Source organism: Grammomys surdaster, unplaced genomic scaffold, assembly GCF_004785775.1.
Source record: "Grammomys surdaster isolate TR1022 unplaced genomic scaffold, NIH_TR_1.0 363, whole genome shotgun sequence".
NCBI classification, from domain to species: Eukaryota; Metazoa; Chordata; class Mammalia; order Rodentia; family Muridae; genus Grammomys; species Grammomys surdaster.
In genome coordinates, this window is record NW_021604782.1 from 13,686,138 (window position 1) to 13,707,780 (window position 21,643).

Genomic DNA, 21,643 nt, shown 5'->3' on the forward strand with positions numbered 1-21,643 from the left:
TCTCTCTCTCTCTCTCTCTCTCTCTCTCTCTCTCTCTCTCTCTCTCTGAAATTCTCATAAATCTTCCATGAAACATTGACAGAAGCTCAAACCTGTGTGTTCATGCCAGACAGCTTCATCTGCACTCCTCTGGCTCCCAGGGACCCGTGTCTATCTGAAGGTTGAGATGCTACAGTGAGCAGAGCAGAGTTTCAGGAAAGGAGGTGAGCAGAAATCAAGAAACTACTGAGAAATGATCCATCAGGGGCCTCGAGTTCTCATTGGTGAGTATGATTAATGGAGTAATATAAGATAGCCCAGATTAGAAAACATCCTAGACTTTGTAAATGAAATCTTGTGATGTGGTATTTTTATTAGCAAACCTTGGTATGCTTGAAAATCAATTGCTTTGCGTTTAAAACTAGATCTTTGCTAGTTATGAGTTATGTAGTCATTTGTCAAAAAAAAGCAGTTCTACCAACATTTATGTACATCTATTTAGTAAAATATTTTTTCAAGGTAACAAGACCAAAAGAACAACACTCCTTCCATTGCCTTGAGGATCTCATGACCGCAGGTACCCAGCTGAACATTCTGCTCTGTGGATCAGTAGGAAAGCCACTGGCCACATTTGGTTATTACTAAGATCATAATTAATTAAGCAAAATCTAAAACTCAATTTTTCAGTCACTGAAGGTATATAGTGTTACACTATGACAGGTAGAGTAGTATAAAAAAAATGAGCATCAATATTTCAACAGAGGAGATGGGTTTTAAAACATATATGTATCCCAAATAAGCATGTACAAAACTTAATTAGGAGAGGAAGAGACCAGTAATGGACATTTTCATCAATAAATTTCCAAAACAGAAATTTATGTAGGCAAAGACATCCTTACATGGTTGTAAAAAGACAGCTTATTTCCCCCAAACAATTAAAAGTCCACTTTGGCTGAAATATAAGCAGACAATTATGCGAGAGAACAGTTACAGATGTGGTTCTTGTAGAGAGTTTGGATTCCAAAATACATACCCTTAATCCCATAGCCATTGGAGAGCCACTGGAGAGTCAAAGCAAGGGAGAAACAACCTGCAAATATGATTCACTAGGCAACATTTGGTGTACCTTCTTAAAGTAGGCACTGGAGCTGTACTGGAAGAGACTGGGAGCACCAGAAGGAAGCCAGGAAAGCAAAGCAGCTGCTATTAGGATGCACAACAAAGATCATAAGAGAGTTTATTTTGCCCCAAATAAGAATGGCTTCTAAACCTGTAACTACCACTGAGTAGCCAGATCCCTGAAGTCATTTCCTGAGCTAATATCCTTGCACAGGAATCATCCAAGAAAGGCAAGCATCGTCACAATCATTTGCCAGCCCATTAACTATTAACTTACACTGCAGGATCCTTTCTCTGGAGACCACCTTCACTGGCTGAGTCCCCTCAGAAGACCCTAGGGCAGGGTCCTTGAGAAAAGGGTGAGAGAACCGAAAAAGAGAAAGTCAGAGAAAAATGAGATGACGAGGTATTTAAAGAACATATGCTGGAGAAATCAAAAGAAATTCTAAGCCATTTTTACTAGAAGAGATTTTATGGAGTAAAATGTTCCCAAAATGAGTTTTGAATTATACTATGCACTTCTTAAAACAGGAGAACTCTTGGCAGCATGCACACAAATCACACACACACACACACACACACACACACACACACACACACTCACACTACCCCTGTATCATCTGCCCACCTCTTCCCCTACAGGTAAGGATCAAAGGAAATATGTTGGAGGTTAAAGAATCTAGATCTCTTATTTCATATCCGTAATAAGGAGTCTCATTCCACTGCCTTCCAGAAAGGTGGAAACCTTCTTTTGGCCTTGGTCTTGATCTACACAGCCAGCAGACTAGTATGGAAGAGCCTTGGGAGCCCTGGCAGTCATGAATTAGGTTCTCTGTGATTCCATCACTGTTCTGTCATTCAAAAGTCAGAGAAAGCATTATGATGCATCCCTCAAGACCATCCAAATGCAAGATGACAGAGAGCAACCTCTGAGTAATACAAAGCATGTGGGGGTTGGGGTTAGTGGGAGAGGTGCTCATGAATCTTAAGATGCCAGAGATTAAATTTCTGATTCATCTCTGAGGTGTTATTTCCTCTTCTTAACATCAGAGTTAGAGGAAAACCAGTACGAAGGGGCTAAGACTGCTACATCATATTTCTAAAAATCAAATATATTTATAAAGCTTTCTTTCATCATTGTCTCCACCGGCAGTCAGCTTAGCCTCTGGATCATCCTTGGCAGGTGTATATAGCCTGCATCTACTTGCATTCTAGGGTAGTTATGAGTTTATCCCAACACAAATGATAAACTCACTTGAAACATTGTGAGGTTACTTTTTTGCTATTTTTTAAACTCAGTTATGCAATTTTCAGGCATACACTTTCAAAATAACAATGTCACAATGTTACAAGGTCAAATTTTGGAAGTGCAGGCAGAACATTCCAAGTTCTTAAAGTTTGAGGGGCTAGACTAGTGAGGGGCTCTGTCTACAGTGCTCTAAGGATTTTAACATCAGGTGAGTTATAGCCCACTACATACACTCTCCTTGGGGAACCAGTTTGTTTCCCAAACCTATTTATGCTCATTGTGTTTCTTATGATTTTAAATTTTAATGAAATAGAGTCTAAATTAAAAATTTATGAACAGTCAAATAAAGTAGTTTCTATGAGACTAAGATGATTTTACTGTATTAAAAAAGCCAAAGTTACTTAAATACTGCTAGTGAGTTAGGTCAGGCATGACAACTATAAAGATTTAGAAAGGAATCATAAAATTCTAAAAGAATGGTTTGGCAAGCATCTAAGTCCTCAGTCTCTTTTAATGAAACCGAGATTGCAGATCGTCTTTGGTGCATTATGAACATGGTTTATGCAAGAAAAATGGGCCAGAACTACAACCAGCGGATTCAGACTCAAAACGAGACCTAATGCCTCCATCCCAAACTTGGCAAATGTATGCTCATTTATGTATTCCACATTAAAGTGACATGTTTAATGTGCATCTATTATTTTTTTATGATTCTCTTCTTTAATTGACTTTCTAACTCCCAATCCAAATGACCTCAGAGACAAGGGTTCACTCTTAAACCAGACAGCTCCCCTCAAAATAGTCTGCCTTCCCACTTAAGTAAAAAGTTAAAGAAAATAGAAGGGTTTTATCAATCATAAATCAAATACCCTCTAGGAACTCTTGACAATCATTCCCTTTCTGTCAGGTTTTTCTCCCAAAATTCAGTTTCTTATTTTAATTCTCCAGACAGAAGAATCATCGTATCCACAGTGCACATTCCCCTTCTGTCTGTCTCTTAATCATTTGTACATATATGTATGATTTGTGTGTATATTTGCACATACACACACACACGTCCCCAACAGTCTCAAGTGTTAGAGTAGTGTTCATCAGCTGGTGGTACTGTTTTGAGTCCCATGAGACATTTAAGAAGTGAGATTTGATGGAAGAAGGCATTCATGGAGTCAGGCCTCTTATGAGTTATAGTTCTCTTGTGAGTACTATCTGCTTTCTGTTCAGTCATGATGTGAACTAGCTGTATCACAGTCTCCCATTAACATAGACCTAGCCACTTCAGTCACCACTGAAGTGGTACATTCTCTGGCATTGTGAATGTACACTCAAGATTGTGAGTCAAATTAAACCTCTCCTCTCTGAAATTGCTTCTGTAGGATATTTGGTCAAAACACTAAGCTAACTTATGGGGTATATAAATATACTTCACCCATATATGTACATATATACATATGCATGTATATATACACATGCATATATATATATGATTTTGTGTGTGTGTGTATGTGTACAATAAATGAGAACTTACTGAAAAAAGGAAGAAAACTAAAGATGGTTTCTGGTACCTTAGCATGTTCAAGATCGTCTAATAAAGCTAGCTAGGTATAGTGACATTGAATGAGTTGCTTCTCTTTCGTTGTTACATAAAAGATGGCTCTTTGGGCAAATATTAGTTCCAAAGGGATTCCTGCAATTTACTCACCATAATTACCTTTCAGAAATAAGGTTGGAGGACAGACTCATGCTTTCTAGTATTCATGATCTGTACAAACTCTACAGTAAGCTAATATTCCTTGTTTTAAAATTTAAAGTTAAGGTTATATATTCATTTAAATATAAGATTGTCTATGAACTTTCTCTGGCCATGCAAACTTTTTATTAAAACACAACAGAAATCTCAGTTACTGTCTTTCTAGTGTAGCATATGCTATGTGTAGAGTGGGTATTAATACTGTGGTTTAAAGGAAGTGCTGCTTGCAAAGTGTATTTCTGAGCTACAGAAACTTCTGCCCAAATGAAATTTGAATCCCAGTGTTAGAGACAGATAAAAGGAGAGAATTTCTTTCATGGAGCCACAGAGCAGAATGTGCTCCTCTGATTTTTCATGAAATCCAGTTCAAAAGCCATTTTCCTACTAAAGAAGAATTCCTTCCTATCCAGGAACTGCCTGCAAGAACATTGCAGAGTGAACTTGCATCATTCTCCCTTCCTTTGTTGATGCATTAGAGATAGAGATGGTTTTTCAGGCAATTATTTCCTCTAAATGAATGCCAGCAAGCTATCCACCATAGCCAACTCTAGGGAATGAATTTGTAGGAAAGTCTCACTTTTATAGTATTCCTATATTTCATGAAGGCTACATCATGCTTGTATTCCTTGTTATTATGTGTTAATATTAAGAATTAAGAGTAATAATGCAATAAACATTACCTACTACAATTACAAATACTAAAGAGAAATGACATGGAATCATAGGACTATATAAACTAGTAAGAGAGAGAAACATATTCGTTTGTACCCTAGTTTATTTTCTATTGCTGTGATTAAAGATCAAGCGAGACCATAAAGAACTTAAGGAGGAAAGAGTTCCTTTCACTTCCACTTCCACATCACAGTTTATAACTGAGGGAACCTATGTTAAGAGTGCAAATCAGGAACCTGGAGGCCAGAATGAATGCAAGAGCCATGGAGAAGTGCTACTGTTGGTTTGCTGTCCATGGCTTGCTCAGCTACCTTTCTTGTACAACCCAGGAACATCTGCCCAAGTATCGTACAAGTCACAGTGGACTAGACCACCTCACATTAATCATTAATCAAAATAAAAAATGCCCTGCGGTCTTTTGTATAAGCCAATCCAATGGAGGCAATGGCTAAATTGATGTTTCCTCTTCCCAGATAAGTCTAGCACCTGTCAAACTAATAAAAAAATTAACCAGTACACCTTGAAAATGAGGATGTCTGTACTGAATGAACATACAATATACTTAGGAGCTGTTTCTTAGAGAAGCAAAAGGAAAAAAAGGTAATAGTTATGAGATATGAATGTTTTAAAATAAAAACATATGTTTTATATATAATATAAGTAATAGGAGAAATCTTAGAAGTGGACAAATATGAATTTTTGACAAGCATCCATATCTCGTAATTATTTCTTGCTGCAAAAGATATGAATTTAGGTAGCATTGGCTGTATTTTCTATAACCAGAGTTATACTCTTTTTAATTTAAAAAATAATTTACTATTTTATAACTTTTATATGTTTATAGGATGTACATTGTCTATTTTACCCCGAGTTACCCTCTCTTACTACAATAGAACTATCTATCACTGATCTTTCTCTTCCTCTCATCAAGACCTTCTCCTTTTGCTAAGTCAGTTTTGTTTGGATTTGCTTTTGTTGAGTTACCCAGTTTAATTACAGTTACTCCCATGGTCATGAATGGGAGTTATTTACTGAAGCATAGATACCTTAACAGTGGCTATACCACTGAAGAAAAGTATTCTCCTTCCCCCAATAATCATTAGTTGCCAATGGCTCCTTAAGAAGGGAACCCACCCCCATATCCATACTAAAATGATGATGGGACTAGGCTTGTGATTGGTCTTATGGATGTAGCCACAATTTCTGTAATTTAATTAGGGTAATGACTGTGCCATATCAAGAAGACAACACTTCACAGCAATCTTCCCCAACCTCTGGTTCTTACTTTATTTCCACCCTCTTATCCACAATGTTTCTAGAACTTAGAAGGGATGGTATGGATGCTCCATTTAAGGATGAGTATCCAACAGTCACTAATTCTTAGATAATTCTATCTTCTATCAATATCATTGTTCTGGAGTCCTATTCATGACTGTGATATGAAGATTCCTTTTCAAAGGAAAAGCAGCAAATACTGTTTATTATATGACCCCATGTAATGGACCTGGTATCTTTGAATGTCTATCTCATCTCTTCATTTGTAATAAGGGAATACTAAAAATACTCATGAAAAAAAAAAAGGAGTCTTGAAGATCAAAATGTGCAAATGTGGTTATCCCAATAGACTCAGAGCTCCATGCATTTTCTAGACTCCAGGGACTCAGGTACAAGGTCTTGGCTAGCTAATCTTAAGTCAACTTGGCATAGGCTATAGTCATCTGTGAAGAGGAAATCTCAATTGAGAAAATGCTTCCACGAAATTGGGCTATAAAGAAGCCTGTAGAGAATTTTCTTAATTACTGATTGATGTGGATGTCCAGCCCACTGTGGGTGAGGCTGCTCCTTGCCTTCTTTTTCAGAATTCTTTAAGAAGGCAATGGAACAAGCAATGGATTGCAAGGCACTTAGAAACTCTCCTCTGTGGCGTCCGAATCAGGCCCTGCATCTGGGTACCTGGACTCTCTGTGTTCTTGTCCTGACTTATTTTCAGAGATGAAAGGTGTTGTTGAAAAGTAAGCCAAACAAACCATTTCCTCCCCAAGTTGCTTCAGTCATGGTGTTTCATTAAGGCAATAGAAAACCTGACTAGGACAGGATCTGAATTGATGAAGGTCTGAAAAAGTAAGCTTCAGGCAAGGAAGCCAGGGTCCTTGGGTAAGCTGGTTTAGTTGAGGGAATGTGAATTAAATTCATTACCCATGATAACTTCGATTGACTGGTGAATGATGAGGTCTTACATCCAGAAGGCATCTGGAGGTGAGATTAGGTGACTGAATAGCAATGTATCTCATGGAATCGGAAGTGGAGACCGACAGTATGACCACACATATTCTCCTTTCATCATTCATTCGTTCTTTCTCTCAGCAAACATTTATGAACTGTCAACTACATGTTGGGCACCACTCCAGGCACCTGAAATTCTAGCAGCAGCAGTGGAGCAGCCTGGAGGATTTCTCCTGATAAAATATTCTGTGTGGCCCAATCCTCCCCAACTCCCTGAAGAAGAGAAGCCTCTTGACATTTGCTTAATCCTGGCTGAGATCCAAATAGGGACTGTCATTTATGTGAAATCACAGAGCAAATGCAGAAGCAGAACCAGAGTTCTGTTCAGCGGTCAGAGTGTATATGTCTCAGAGTTACAGAACCTGTTATACTTTCTAATCCTTGCTGCAGCCATTGCAAAGCCACAGACTCCCCCACTACTTACAGATCACTCTCCTTCCACCTCTCCTCACAATATTGCTTCCCGCTGTCCTGTGAGAGAGACCTTCTGTTCTCAGTCTGGAAGCAAGGAAGGAGGTGAATGGGGAGCAACTCTCTAGAGGCCTCTAGAGTTTGGAGAAATGTTTTAAAGAGGCCAAGAGAACAAAGACTAGAACGAAGGTGAAGGGGGAGACACAGTAGGAAGCCCAGTATTGGCAGACAAGTAATTGGTTACTTTGAGTGGTCAGCTTCTTCCGTCTCCCTCCCTGGAGGAAGCTAAAAGGAACAAAACTGAAGAAGGTTTTCCCACAAATTAGTGAGACTGGACTTGAAAACTCCAGTCACACCTGGGCTCAGAGTGGAAGGTTTGATCTTAGAGGGCTCATAAAGGAAGCAAAGCGGGAAAGGACTAAGGCTTCAGGCAGGCTGCAGTTCCAGCCTCAGCAGTTCTCAGAGGGAACCCTCTCCCTCCAGGGCTGCTGCAGAAGCCTATAACTGAGAAGAGCTTCACAGATGATTTCATTCAATCACATCACATTAAAGACAGAGGCAGCCCAGGAAAGAAGAGAGGCTTTATAGTAACATCAAGCAGAATGGGTACCAACTCAAGACTTCTAACTGCACATGACCTCATCACCCACTCACTGGGTTTTATGAGGCCTTTATCCACAGGGCTCCCTGGTATGCAGAAACTTTACCCTATCCCTGAATATTTTAGACAGTACACATTACATACAGTGTCCTGAACTTCAGGCCTCAAAAAGCAAAAGACAAACAAAATCCTTTCTACCCCTGGAAACTGCTGAGTCAAGGCTTTTTATGGTATAGAACATATATACAGGGAAGGATATGAATACAGGTACTATTTTGACTACGGAGAAGACCTTAAAGGAAGTAATATCTGAGTTTTGTGAGCCAAGGAAAAAACACTAGTCGATGAACTGGGAAGAAGGCAAATTATTTAAGATTTTGTGGACCTTGAAAGGGAATTAGGATTTTTATCTGAAGAGTAATTGGAGGCTTTAAACAAGGAAGTAGAAAGAAGCAATTTGCATCCTGGAAAAGATTGCTCTGGCTACTCAGCAGTGTGGGGTGGTCAGCTTTTTACATAAAAGACAATTAGTAAATATTTTCAGCTTTATATGCCAAGTGCTCTCTGTGGCTATTACACTGTGCCACCAAAGAGCCATAGTGACCACAAACTACACAGAAACAAATGAGTGTGGCTATGTCCCAGGAAATGCACTTTTATGGTCAACAGGAATCACAGTACCATATCACTATCAAGTATCCATACATGTTGTTTTGCTTCTGTTTCAGCCTTATTTCTGATAAGTCTATCAGATTACAGGCCATTCAAACCCAAGCAAAGCACTGCTTTTGGTCCAAGCCATGAGCTGCAATGGAAAAAGAAAGGGAAAGTATCAGAAGACCAGTGGGGAGGCTAATGTTGGGCTGGGTACTGTTGGAAGAACGATGACAGCATTGGAAACTATAAGAAGAGAGTTTTCGAAAGTGACTTTACAAGTGAATTCTTCTAGAGGATTGGGTGATTAAAAAACAAAACAAAAACAAACAAACAAAAACAGGAGGCAAGGGGAAGGATTGAAAGTAATTCCTTAGTTTAGATTACTGATCTCTTGAGATGGGGACGCACAGATTAAGTGATTTTTAGGGATCAAATCCAATAATGCCACTGTATTCTCCTACAGGAATAAAAACACCAAACTTTAACGTTTCTAAGATACATTCTGCTTATTCCTATTTAGATTTTAGGTAACTACTGAGACAATATTACCATTGATATGTTCCAAATATTGCCTGTGACTTGTTTATCGGAAATGAATATTCATCCTTCCTTCATCAAACTCAACATCTAGCTTATTTCAACACCTTGATTTGTTATTGCTGCACGTAGCAATCTTACCAGGTATAAGCATCCCATGGGAAAACATTCTTTCTAAGTGTAAGGGACGGGAAAGACACACAACATCTTTGAAGAAACAATAGTGATAAAGTATGTTCTAGGAGGAGAGGGAGTGGTACTCCCAACCTAAGGTCAATAACTCAGCCATGTCTACATCATCAGTGAGGTTATGGTCTCAGATGAGGCAAGGAACATCAGAAGGTCAGCTGAAGTCAAGCATAAGCCAGGACATCTCAGGACTTTCCTCCCCCATACCCCAGGAATATGTCATATAGTCATCACTTTGTGCTGACTTGACCCTCTTACCCCAGAAATTCTTGTCTTGAGACACTGGGCTAAACTGTAATTCACAAGAGATGCTAACTTCTCACACACACACACACACACACAGACTCAAATTTGACTTACATAATCCTTTTCCCTGTACAAATCTTGGGAGCTCAGGAAGCTGTTTCTGACTATGAAAATCTTGAAAGTAGAAGTCCAGGTAATTGGAATAAAGACAGCACACATACTAGGCAGGCATATTCTCCTCAGCATCCCTCAGATGGAGTGCTGTCCATATGGAAGGCATCAGGAGGTCCTGAATGCTGGTCAAAGGATCAGTGCTACTAGATAGATACTTTGACACCTCCATTGACACTTGGCTTTCACTAAGCCATCAAGCAGAGCAAACATCCCCTGTGCCTTTCCTTGCCATCCCATTGGCTTCCTTCCTCCACCCACAAGCACCACTGAAATGATTCCCCCAAATGCAGCTATTACTGTGACTGGAAATCTCTTTACTGCTGATTCTGCTAATGGAAATGTTCCTTTCCTTTTAGGCTGCTTGCAAAGCCACTCGTGACTTCTCTGCATGCTTGAGAGTAAGGCTCTGTCAGCTCACCACCACCAGAAGGCAGAGGAATATCCCCCACCTGCTATTCCAACACTCACCAGCCTTAGACTCACTGCTTCTCTGCCTAAAGTGTCCTCAGACAACCCCAGAATTCCCTCTTGCCACCACCTCCCCTTAGCTGGCAGAGATCAATGGCCAGTTTCATGCTTTTGTGCCTTACTGAGGGAGGATGAAGGAGGGAGAGGAGAGGCATAGGCAGTGAATCCAGACATAGAAAGAGGAGAAGAGAATAAGGGGAGTCTATATTCATAATTTATTCAGACCTCTATCTCCTCCATCTCCCCTAAACAAAAATCAAAACAAAACAAAGCAATAAATATCCCAGATGACAAAGTGGCATGAAATATGCTGGGCTATGCTGGACACTCAGGATCTCTTTGAGAATCATAAAGCTTAGTGTAAGTAAAAATTGTACACACTGCTGGGTCCAGACTAATGGTTAACTTATGGAGAGTTCACCAAAGTGAAAGAGCAAAGAAACCCACACACATGATTGTTGTAGTTCACTTACTTTATTGATAAGCAAGCAGAGGCTGACTTACAGAGATAACATATATATGTCCTAGCTTAGACATGAGTGCCTTGGAGACTCTGTATCAGGTTTTGGATGCCCAAAACTGGTACATTTTTCATTTCAGATCACTGCCTCTCCATCAGAGGTGCACTGTATTCAATAAAGGTTCTTGAAAGATGAATATCTCCTTGCTAATTCAATGAAGGATCTATTTGTCTGGAACTCAAAAAAAGGCATATTATCTCATTTTAATGTTCTTGAAGAGCATGCATTATTTGATGTTTATAGCATTCAAATATGTAATCATTTGTGCCTAAAATGCATACATCCCACTTTCAAGGTTGAAAGTAGAAAAATTGTATAATACTGTTAAAAAGTACAAGAATTAAACAAAGTTCAAAATTAGAGTTGAACAGAGGAGTGACAACAAAGTGTAGCCAGCCAAAAATCAACTATGTACCTCCAATATCAGACACACTGGCCATTGCTAGAAAGAGAACATCAAACTTCTATAAATTCCTGGAAGAACAAAATCAAAAGTCTTCTATAAGGCTACATATAGCATAAAAGTGGGACATTCCTTATGAATGGGAGGACGGAAGGGCCTGGAGGATGAGGCAAAAAGGGAAGATGGGAAGAGAGAAGAGAGGAAAGGAGGGATGCGCCCTAGAAGACACAAAGGAAATGGAGTTTGCATTCCAATCAGGTTTATGCAGGAACATCCAGAGAATATGAAACAAGGCTCAATGCTCATGGCAAAGAAGCACTGATCTCTCTCTCTCTCTCTCTCTCTCTCTCTCTCTCTCTCTCTCTCTCTGTGTGTGTGTGCACATGTGTGTGTGTGAGAGGTGTGTGTGTGTGTGTGTGTGTGTGTGTAATAAGGAGTGCTATGGAGATGCTAATTCAGCTACATGGAGCACAGAAACAAGGTGCTCTCCTGAGCCTGTAAGACAGCCACACAATTACTCCTATATGAGAAATGGTTGGAACTTCTTGGTAATGAGAAGTGGCAAGAATAGGGTGGGCAAAGAGACCACAATTTCACAGTTCCCCAGATTTCATGCATTGAGAAAGGCAGAGAAAATGCAGAACCAGAAGAGCCAGGAAGAACTGAATTTATAGCTTTATAATACCTAAGCAGTTTTGAGTATGTTTCTTACCTTCTCTTAGATCTATGCTTGCTTTGGATGTACACAAACCACATTTGTCATTCAACATTTTGGAACACATAAAACAATAGCAGGGGGCAGTCGTTACATAGAGCATAATCATTCTCAGTAGATAGTCACAATTTCTAGGATAATGTTAGTTACTTGGCACCACTAGGTTTTTACTCCTCTCATCCTTGATTGTCTGGTGGTTGCCCTTCCCTAAAGAAGGAGGATAACACATTGGATTAAGAAGTCAGTACATATAGGATCTGACATCTACCCTCCCGTTGACTCACAAAGACATCTTGCTTTCTACCTCGGATACTTGATAACCTGAGAACATGTTGAATATGTTCTCTTCTGAAGTGGTCAATTCCTAACTTGCCATAAGACACAGATCTAATGCTTTATTTAGTTTCCAAACTCTTAAAATGAGGCCCATACAAAATTCCAGCTCTATTTCCTCAAATTCTACTGTCTTGTTATACATCGTGTACATGCATCAGAATCAGATGAAGGGAGAGAAAACAACAGTGGAAAAGATTCTTGGAGCTCAGCCAAAAGAACCTCATGTAGGAAGAGGTGCCATTTAACCTCAATCTTAAGGGAAATGTGCAATGGAAACACCTCTCCAGGTTTTCCAGTGTGGATTTAGAAATGAGATATAGCATGCATGAGGTTCCCATTATCTAATCTGTACACTGTGCCATGCCAAGCACACAGTGAGTCACTATAGTGGAAAATGAAGGAGCTCTACTGGCTGCTGAGGATTGCACAGTAAAGTATCACAAGGGAGGCAAGGAAACATGAACTGTAATCTCTGCTCTAATTCTACTCCAAGCCATCAGCTTTTCTCATCTGAGCAGTTTCCTATGTCCTTCTGCTTCCATCCCTTCTTCTCACAGAGAAGTGCATAAAGTCTTTGAAATGCAAGTGAGAATTTGTCTTTCTTTCACCTAAGATCATGCATACCCCATGGCACAGGGAATGAAAGCCAAAATCTTGACAGAGACCACTCAGGTCTTATGTGAGTTGGCTCCTGAGTACCACCTTGCCCATCCCCTTCCAACTCTATTGACTATCCTAGGCTGTATGTTGAATTACCCAGATGTGTTCCTGAATCGGGTCTTTCAAGGATTGCTCTCTGCTTAGGAAATTTATTCTTTGATTTTTTGGATAATAATTCATTTCTCCTAAACCTTTATTCCAATCTCACATTTTCTTTTTTTAAATAATTTATTTATTTTTTCTCAAATCGTAATTCATTCACACAGGGGTTATAAACACAGAAAGGCAGGATGTGGGGAAAAGAATGACACTGGAGTGTGGGTGTTCAGGGGGAATACAGAAACTATTCACTCTATATTTTATATTAAAACTAAGTCCCTCATCTCAGAACTCTGAAATCTTTTTATTCTTCTTCCATTTGTTTACTTTTTCTAGAACTTGTATCTTTCTTATACTTTAGAATTTACTTATCACATATAACTTTGTTGTCCTTGAACACAGGGACATACTCATATGCACGCATGCAGATGGAAGATAAGCCTCTTGAATGCAGTGGTGCATGTAATTGACTCTCATACATATCCCATGATCCCAGAGAAGTCAGGCATGTCAAAGGTGCTTGATAGCTCTCCAGAGACTCACTGCTGTCATGATGGTCTTTATACTGACAGGGACTGTTCAGTGCTAATGCAAAGAGGCCAGGAAAGTCTTCAGTGAAAAGTTGACATTTGATCGCAGTCTTATATGGAAGGGGAGAAGGAATTTTCTAAGGGTGGTGGAAAGGTACTTGTAGATTGAATGGGAAGGGTTCTTATAGGACAATCTAATAGAATATGATCTTGTGACTTCCACAACTACAAGGTGTATGAACTAAGGTGACTAAGAGCAAAAGCAAAATGTCAGATGAAAAGAACTATTATATTTTGTGTGGTATTTATAAAAATAAGTGGATAGGAAAGACTATCTAGAAAAGAGACTTCTAAAGGCAAACAAGTGAGTTGAATGCTGAAATTGTAGCACAGTTAAGTGTTGCTGAGTCCAAAGTGTCCTTAGCAATGTAATGGAGGAAGTACTTTCCTCTTATGGTTAAAGTCTTACATTTGTATAATGTCGTTCCCAAATTTCAGCTTATAGACATGGCTGAATCTACATTCTATTGTGCCAGTGATGAGACTACAGATATCTCAGTCTTGAACTTAACATTTCTGTGGACATTGACTATCCTTTTTCCATTCTAAATAGGAGTCTTTCTGGAGGTTGTTGTCCAAAATACTTACAGACAGTGGAAATAAAGCAGTTGAAAGCAGACAGTGAGTAGTAGCAAGCAGAGAAAGTCCTGCCAAGCATTGCTATCTGACTCCTCATGTAGCAGAGAGTTGTTTGCTCTGCTGCAGGGAAGGGAAAACCAGTTCTCACCATAGTTAATCTTCTGTTGCCACTAGCTGGTCAGTAAGAGAACTAGGAGAATTGTCAGCATAGCAAACCAAGCATGTGTGCCTGCTGCAACCCAACTAGAAATATGACGATTCCTGTTTTCTAGGGAAGATAAGACCTCTCCTGATCACCCTCTAAGAAAAACTGCCCTTTTTCCAGGATAAAAATCAACCATCTTACAAGACTGTTATCGAGAGAATGGAGCCAACCAGCTGGATACTTGGGCAGGAAACAAATTCAATTTCCCTAAGGAGGTTTTTTTCCCCCTTAAGGGTTATATTTATTTACTTTTATGACAGAAAAGGAGAAAAATCCAGTATATTTTATGATGCACAACAACACTACATTCACTGAGATGCATACAAGTTAGTCCTCTAATGTTAAGAGGTCCAGTATTATGAGACAGGATGTGAAATTTAAGAGTCCTGGTGTAAGCAGTGATCTGTAGCCTTGACTTGTTCCTTTGACTAGGCCTCAGTCTTGGTACCTAACACAGAAACAGTGGATTCAATGCCTTCCTACAGTTTGTAATCAAAGGAGACAACATGATAACAGTTTCAGGACATCACTTACGAGGTCACTGCCAGTTTCCAGCCCTACTCTCAAAACACATGCCCATGTCCTCTGAAATCAGATAAGACCTAAGGTACATCAAACAAGATAATGAGAAGCAAGATTTGCAAGAAGGCTAGTCATAGTTCCTACCACAGTTAAGCTCTGGGTGACACTAAAGCCAGCACAGATCTGCTATATCATTTCTGTCAACAACACCCCGCAACACACACATATAAAGCACCTCAGACATCAAATCTGGATGGCTTGGACTGAAGAGGAAAGGAACCTTCCCTTCTCTCTACCCTACTTCCTTCACTGTAATATTGTGCTCTCTGAGAGAAGACAACAGATTTCTCTCTGCCTTGAGTGTTAAATAGGTTTTATTAGCTTTGAGCTGGAAAGATGTTGGGTGGAGTGTAAGAAAAAGGGTAGAAAAGGAAGGAAAGAAAGCATGCAAATTATGAACTCCATTAATACAGCCCTGCTCCCCTGCAACCTTAAAAAAAATAATCTGTTTACAAATATTTTGCATCATAGCAGGATGGACACTGAAATTTGACTCTTACCCAAATATATCACTTAAGTAAGACTAATCTAGTAATTGATAGAGTGCAAACATTGCTTGAAACATAGCATTATTTTGAGAAGTTCTTCCCCCTTTCCATACCAGAATCTCTCACAACTGAACAATAGAATCAATATTAACCAATATTCTGGAGTCAGGATTCTCTTTAGGAGACATAGCTCACTTGTAACCATTGTTTCTCCTTCCAAATTAAGGTATGGATCTTTAGAATCAAACCAGACATAAAAACAGACACATAGTCTCTATGGACATATGTCCTCTTTATAATGTTTGAACAAAAGCTGCTAGTTTCTCTGTGAACAGTGACCTCATCATCTTCCAGCATGTTTGTACTATAACCTTGGGTTCAGCACATGAGCTGTTGGACAGCTCCCTCGGCCTGTTCTCTACCTTCTATCTTTGCCTTTTGGACATTTTTAAAATAAGACTACCCACAAAAGCAGAGATTCCTCATTGTGCACAGTGACATTTGAAGGAAACTTCTTCAGCCCTCTGTGAACTTTTCTCTGATTAAATTCTCTGCTCACAGCCACCCTCGGTTAGGTGCCTAGTCCTTTAACCTACCTTTGAGTATCAATTTCTATGAAGACTTCCAGAGACTGTCACTGGACTGACCACTGGACTGATCACCTTAGCATTTTATATCATATGTTTCTCTTCTACCTAAGCTGGTGAGTTTCTTGCAAGGAACATTCTTTCAGGGGTCTAGTATGAGAATTTTGCCAGACATACTCATCCAGGTACATTTAAAGATAGACTCAAAGGACTGTCTGTGTCTTTCTTCATATCCCAACTGGCTATACATTGCATTGTTGTCCTCTCAGGTTTACACGGTAGAGTCAATTATGCAGAAATGGTGTTTAATCAGTTTTACCACCTTTTGTTCTCCTTTGGTTAAATCAGGGCAGATTGTAAATAGTGTGGACTGTTGACTATCATGAACAGAAGAAAGGACAATCTCTCTCTATCCATGGGCGTGAAAGTTAAATTCAGGTGCAGACCACAGGGTTACCTAGCAGTAGACAAGGACTGTATGACATACAGGTTCACCTCAGAAGCCCTTCTATCCTTACCTTACCCCCTTGTAACCAACAATGGAAAACAGAAGTGAGTCAAAGTGACAGAGTAGGTCAGAGCATGTCAACTTCATAGAAGCTTTACACTAAAGAATTAATTTAGGGCTCATCTACACGCTCATATTAAAGCACAGAGAACTGAATTTCTGGAGGGATAAATGACCTATTCAGGGTCACAGTGAGCCATGGCAGAAAGTACTAGATTCTTGCACTAAGTTCCTTGCTATTTAGCACTCAAATTTCCTTCAGATGTCCTTCAACAATCTTCAGTGCACATGAGCTCATTTTTTTTTTTTTGCTACAGAAAGTGGCCACAAATTTCCTCAAATCTATAGATATGCCCTTCTTCTCTGATATCACATCATCTCCACCCTCATGGAGCAGTATGTTGATGACAGCCCACAGTCCTAGAACTTGATTATTTGAAGTATCACTTTCAAACCCTCCTAGTTGGCTCACTGACACACTGTTGATTCCTACAAAGATGGTTTTTCTTCTTGCTGATGCCTAGAATGTCTCTCTATCCAATACCTTGTCCTGTATAAATAGCATACTTTGTTCAGAATGCCAGCTTGACAACTGCCAAGAATATAAGCACCCAAGAGATGAGGATCCCAGTTCCAATTCTACACTTACTTACAGTTCCACTTTCTCCTGGAACTTCTAAGAATGCATCCTCATGTATCAAATGGGATTAAAGTAGTTTGTACCCCATATTATTTTGTGTGAATTAATAATACATAGCAAGAATAAAATTCTCAGTATGACATTAAAGATTCAACAACTACTTGCTATTCCTTGATCACTTTTAGGGACATTTTACTTTGTCAATGCCATTGACATAATCAGATTCAAAATAAGAGGCCCAGACATTGAAATGTGGGAGATCTTTCACATCTAAAATGAACTCCCTCCTACAAAAAGCAGGTTTGATTTAATAGGAGAATGCAGATATAAAAAAAAAGGGAAGTGATCCAAAGAAAGAGAGTTCCATCCCTCAAGAATTATCAATAGCAAAACTATTAAGTCCAATTTAAAACAAGCAGAAAGGATTAAGAGAAGATGACTCCAGTGAATAAGGATGCTAGGCAATGTGTGCAGAGAATTATACAAGGGGTCCCTAGCTAGAGTTTTGTATTTATTGCAGCCATTTATACGATTAGCAACTAGGAGTCCAGGACCCAAGTCATGGCAGGGAAGGCTTTGTCAGACAGCATCATCCCCTAGTGGTGGTTCCACACTCCCCACTAGTGGCAGGACTGAGCCCCGATTTTGTACACACAGATGTTGCCCCTCCCTAAAAGGACAAAGTTGTGGTGAACATCTAGCCTAACAGTCCAGAAGCAAATGATAGACTGCAGGAATAAAGGTCCAGAGGTGCAATGAGGCTGCCTTAGGAGCTTGCGGAAGAGGTGAGCATAAATAACTCACACTGCCCACCCCCTCCTGGTGCTGCCACCAGCCCTCATTGCCAGCCAGCCTGGCCCTCTAAGAGCTCATTGTGCACTCCATGTTTACATGCAAACAGTCTAAGACCAACACAAATAAAAAGCCCACGTCTCCCTACACAGCTCCTGCTATACCCTGCCATCTGCTGAGTACCTCGCTAGCCAAATCCCTGTCAGGAGCTCTTGAGCTGCCAATGCAGGACTCTGGGGTGGGAAGAGGGGTGGAGGTGGGAACCCAATTCCCTGTGTGGGTCCAGAAAAGCTTAGGACAGCCAAAGAGGCAAGTATCAGGCCATTTAGGGGGCAGAAGGTGGCCAGTCACCCAGCTCCTGGCTGTGCATCAGCAGAAGGCTCCAAATGAAGGGTATCAGGGACTCTCAATCTTATTCTGAGGAGCCCAAAACTTCCAGCTTCAGGATTCTGCTGACTCTTACTGAGGCACACATACTCTTGAAAACCACAGTTTAAAATGATACGAACTGTTGGCTCCAGGAATTTTGGGGCACCTTTATAGCTAGCTGGTCCTGATCCTCACATCTTTCATGAACTGCAATGCTCTGGATTTCTGACTGACAGTGGAGGTATTCTTTCTTTCTCACTTGGATGGATATTCAGAAGAATCTCCACTCCTGGCATCTCACAATATCTTTCAGCGGAGAAATGTTCAGAATGGAGGTAAAGGGACATGATTAAAATAGGTGAGGATCGTTTTTTTGTATATTGGGAGAGAACACACCTACACACACTCAAGGAGAGTTAATGTTGATCATGAGGGAGCTTGGTGCCCTCAAGAACTCCACCTAGACCATCCTGTACCCGCTCTCTGCTCTCTTGGATGTGAGCAGCATGGGTGCACAGAAGAAAGACTACTGTGAGTTTGTTTGCATGTGTATATGCGTGATTTGCATGAGAGAGAGAGAGAGAGAGAGAGAGAGAGAGAGAGAGAGAGAGAGAGAGATTGAGATTATGCCACACTCCTGACATACTGCCACCAGAAGTCTCCTGGGAACCCACCAGTAGTTTTCCTGCTTTGCCTCCTCTAGAAAGCTCCACATACTCAAGTAACAGCTAGTCAGAAAAGCACAGTGCCTCCAAACCTAGTGCTGGCTCAAATGGGTAAATGAAAGGGAAAGCAGAGAGGTATTAGAAAATACAAAAACTGTCAGGGCTCCCAGAGGAGTGAAGTCTAGTCCATTACTCAGTCTTTTCCGGAAAGCAAAGAGTTAACCTCGGAGGTTCCAGGCTGGCTCCTAAGTATGCCAACCACTAAAGCCCGCCACTTCGCGACACTGGAACAAGATTTAGACCCCCCTCCCCCTAAAACAAGAATCCTGCAGAAACATTTCCACGCGAGCCCTTGGCGCCTCTCCTGCACTGTTGTTGGCCTGACTCCGACAACCAATCGGGCCCCGCGCCCCCAAGAGGGGAGGGGAGAGCCAGCGAGCAGTGAGTGCGGGAGAGCTAAGGGGAACAACATTTTTGTAAATGCTCTCTGAGATAATTAAGCTATCAATTACCCGGGTGGGAAATCAGCCGCGCTTCCTACAGCTCCACGGAAGGGCCGACTCCTCCGGGATTCGCGCTGGGAATCAGCAGGCTGCAAGCTGCTGGCGAACTTTCTGATTAACTTTTCTATTTGAGCCCCCTACCCCCATCAGTTTCTTCTTCAGTCCTTTTTCTTGCCTTTATAATTATTAATCCAGTAAGTGAACAGCCATGACAATCTTACTCGCGACTAAGAGTAATGGAGAAAGGAGACGGTGATAAGGATAGCGGGGATGGAAGGAGAATCTAAAAGTGGAGATCTTGGGCTCAGAACCCCAGTTCTCAAACATCGACTCAATCGACTCCAACCCCAATTTACAGAAGGGCAAACCGAAGCTCAGAAAGGAAGCGACTTAGCCAAGGTCACCAAGCCCATGAGAGGGGAGAGCTTTTGAGGACTGTGTCTTTCCTTATTCATGTAGCTACTCTGAATTGATCCTAAGAAAACCTGTCTGGAAGCGCATAATCCACAACTCGAGACCAGAAAGAGGGGGCAGACAACGGGAGCTGTCCAATGGAGCAGTGGGCTGCTTGACCGTGAATTGGCTTCAGGACAAGTGTCTTCCTTGCCCAGTCCCTGGTGAGAGCACACAGAGCGACTTGGGGTCTCCTGCGTCTGGGATGCAAGGGGCGGAGCTCAGAGAACCGATTGTAAAACTGAGAGCCTGGTCCCCGCTGCGGGATCCTTGGCACGCCCCCGGGCTCCCAGAGCGCGCGCTCCAAGACCTCCTGCCCCACACTCCTTTACAACCACCTGTGCGCCCTCCGGGCCCCTCGGCTGCCCTTTGCCAACCCTGACGGGGCAGCCTGGAGCGGAGATCCCCAGGGCGCCCCCACCCGTCCGGCATCACTTAGGGGTTCTGGGTTTCTTGGGACTCCTTGTGTGCGGCGCCTACCCTTACCCAGGGTGAAGAAGGGCAGCTCGGTGTTGTCCAGGTCATCTTGTACCGCGATGCGCCCGGGGAGCTCGTTACGCACAAAGAGCAGGAGACGAGACTCCGCGGCTGTGCCGGCTGAGCCCGCCGAGCCCGGGGACGCGGCAGCGGCGGCAGCGGCAGCAGCTCCGGCCCCGGCCCCGGTCCCGGCCCCAGCCCCGGCCGCGGCCCCGGCGCGGGCACCGCTCCAGCCGATGTCGCTTTCCCGCAGAGCGGGCAGCGTGGATACTGTGACAGTCTTGAGCCGGCAAGGGCTGTCGGGCTCCCGTGAGGCGGCGGCGGCGGTGGCGCCGGCCAGCAGCGGCGGCGGCGGCAGAAGGAGCAGAAAAAGCAACAGCAGCGGCCGCGGCAGTGGCGGCGGCGGCCCCGGGTGGAAGCCGAGCCTCGGCCGCCCCCGAAGCCCCAAGCCGGGGCCGGGGCTGCGCCGGGCGCCGGCGGCGGCCATGGCGGGAGGGGCTGCGGTGCTGCGGGCGGTGGTGACGGTGAAGAGGAAGGGAGAAGAAGCAACGGTGGAGACAGCGGACACTGAAGCGAACCAGGACGCCCGAGCTAAGGAGCCTAGAGAGCCACTAGCCAGCAGCCCCCAGCTTGGGGCTCCGCCTCCCGATCAGCCCTGGACCGCCCCCCCGCACCGCCTCCCCGCGCCCCGCCGCCGGCCCCCCCCTCGCCCGCTCCCCTGGCGGACCCTATGCTTTTCGGAGGCTCCGCCCGGCTTCGTACAGGTCCCAGTAGCTCCCTCCCCTTTCTCAGGATTCCCTTAAAGCTTCCTGCACAGGGTTCTTTGGCTCCAACACCCCTCTTGAAAATTCTTTACACTTAGGGGCCCCCCTTTCATCTCCTCCATTCTCTCTTAAGTCAAATCAACTACCTTAGCTTCACCCCACCCTTGGCGCAAGCTCCAGTGCACCCGGGAAAGCACCTATCCAAGCTTTGTCCAAGGCCAGGCCTTCCTGGAGATTGAGTGCTCCTCTGGATAGCCAAGATAACTTTCTCTTCCCCACATCAATCTCAAGAATAAGTCTTTTCAGTCTTCGACCCTGTTCTATATTCTGAAATAAGTTCCCTCGGGCATCAGGAAGCCCTCCCCAGGGCTGATC

General features: G+C 42.3%; 1 protein-coding gene across 2 annotated transcripts in view; it reads right to left on the reverse strand.

The window, feature by feature from the left end:
* Astn2 (astrotactin 2) overlaps positions 1-20,991 on the reverse strand; it is a 931,927-nt gene extending 910,936 nt beyond the window's left edge. For both annotated transcript variants that reach the window (XM_028779954.1, XM_028779955.1), the window contains exon 1: positions 20,514-20,991. In XM_028779954.1, the coding sequence (XP_028635787.1) occupies positions 20,514-20,991 (478 nt within the window). The remainder of the gene's footprint in view (positions 1-20,513) is intronic.
* Positions 20,992-21,643: the final 652 nt, after the last annotated feature.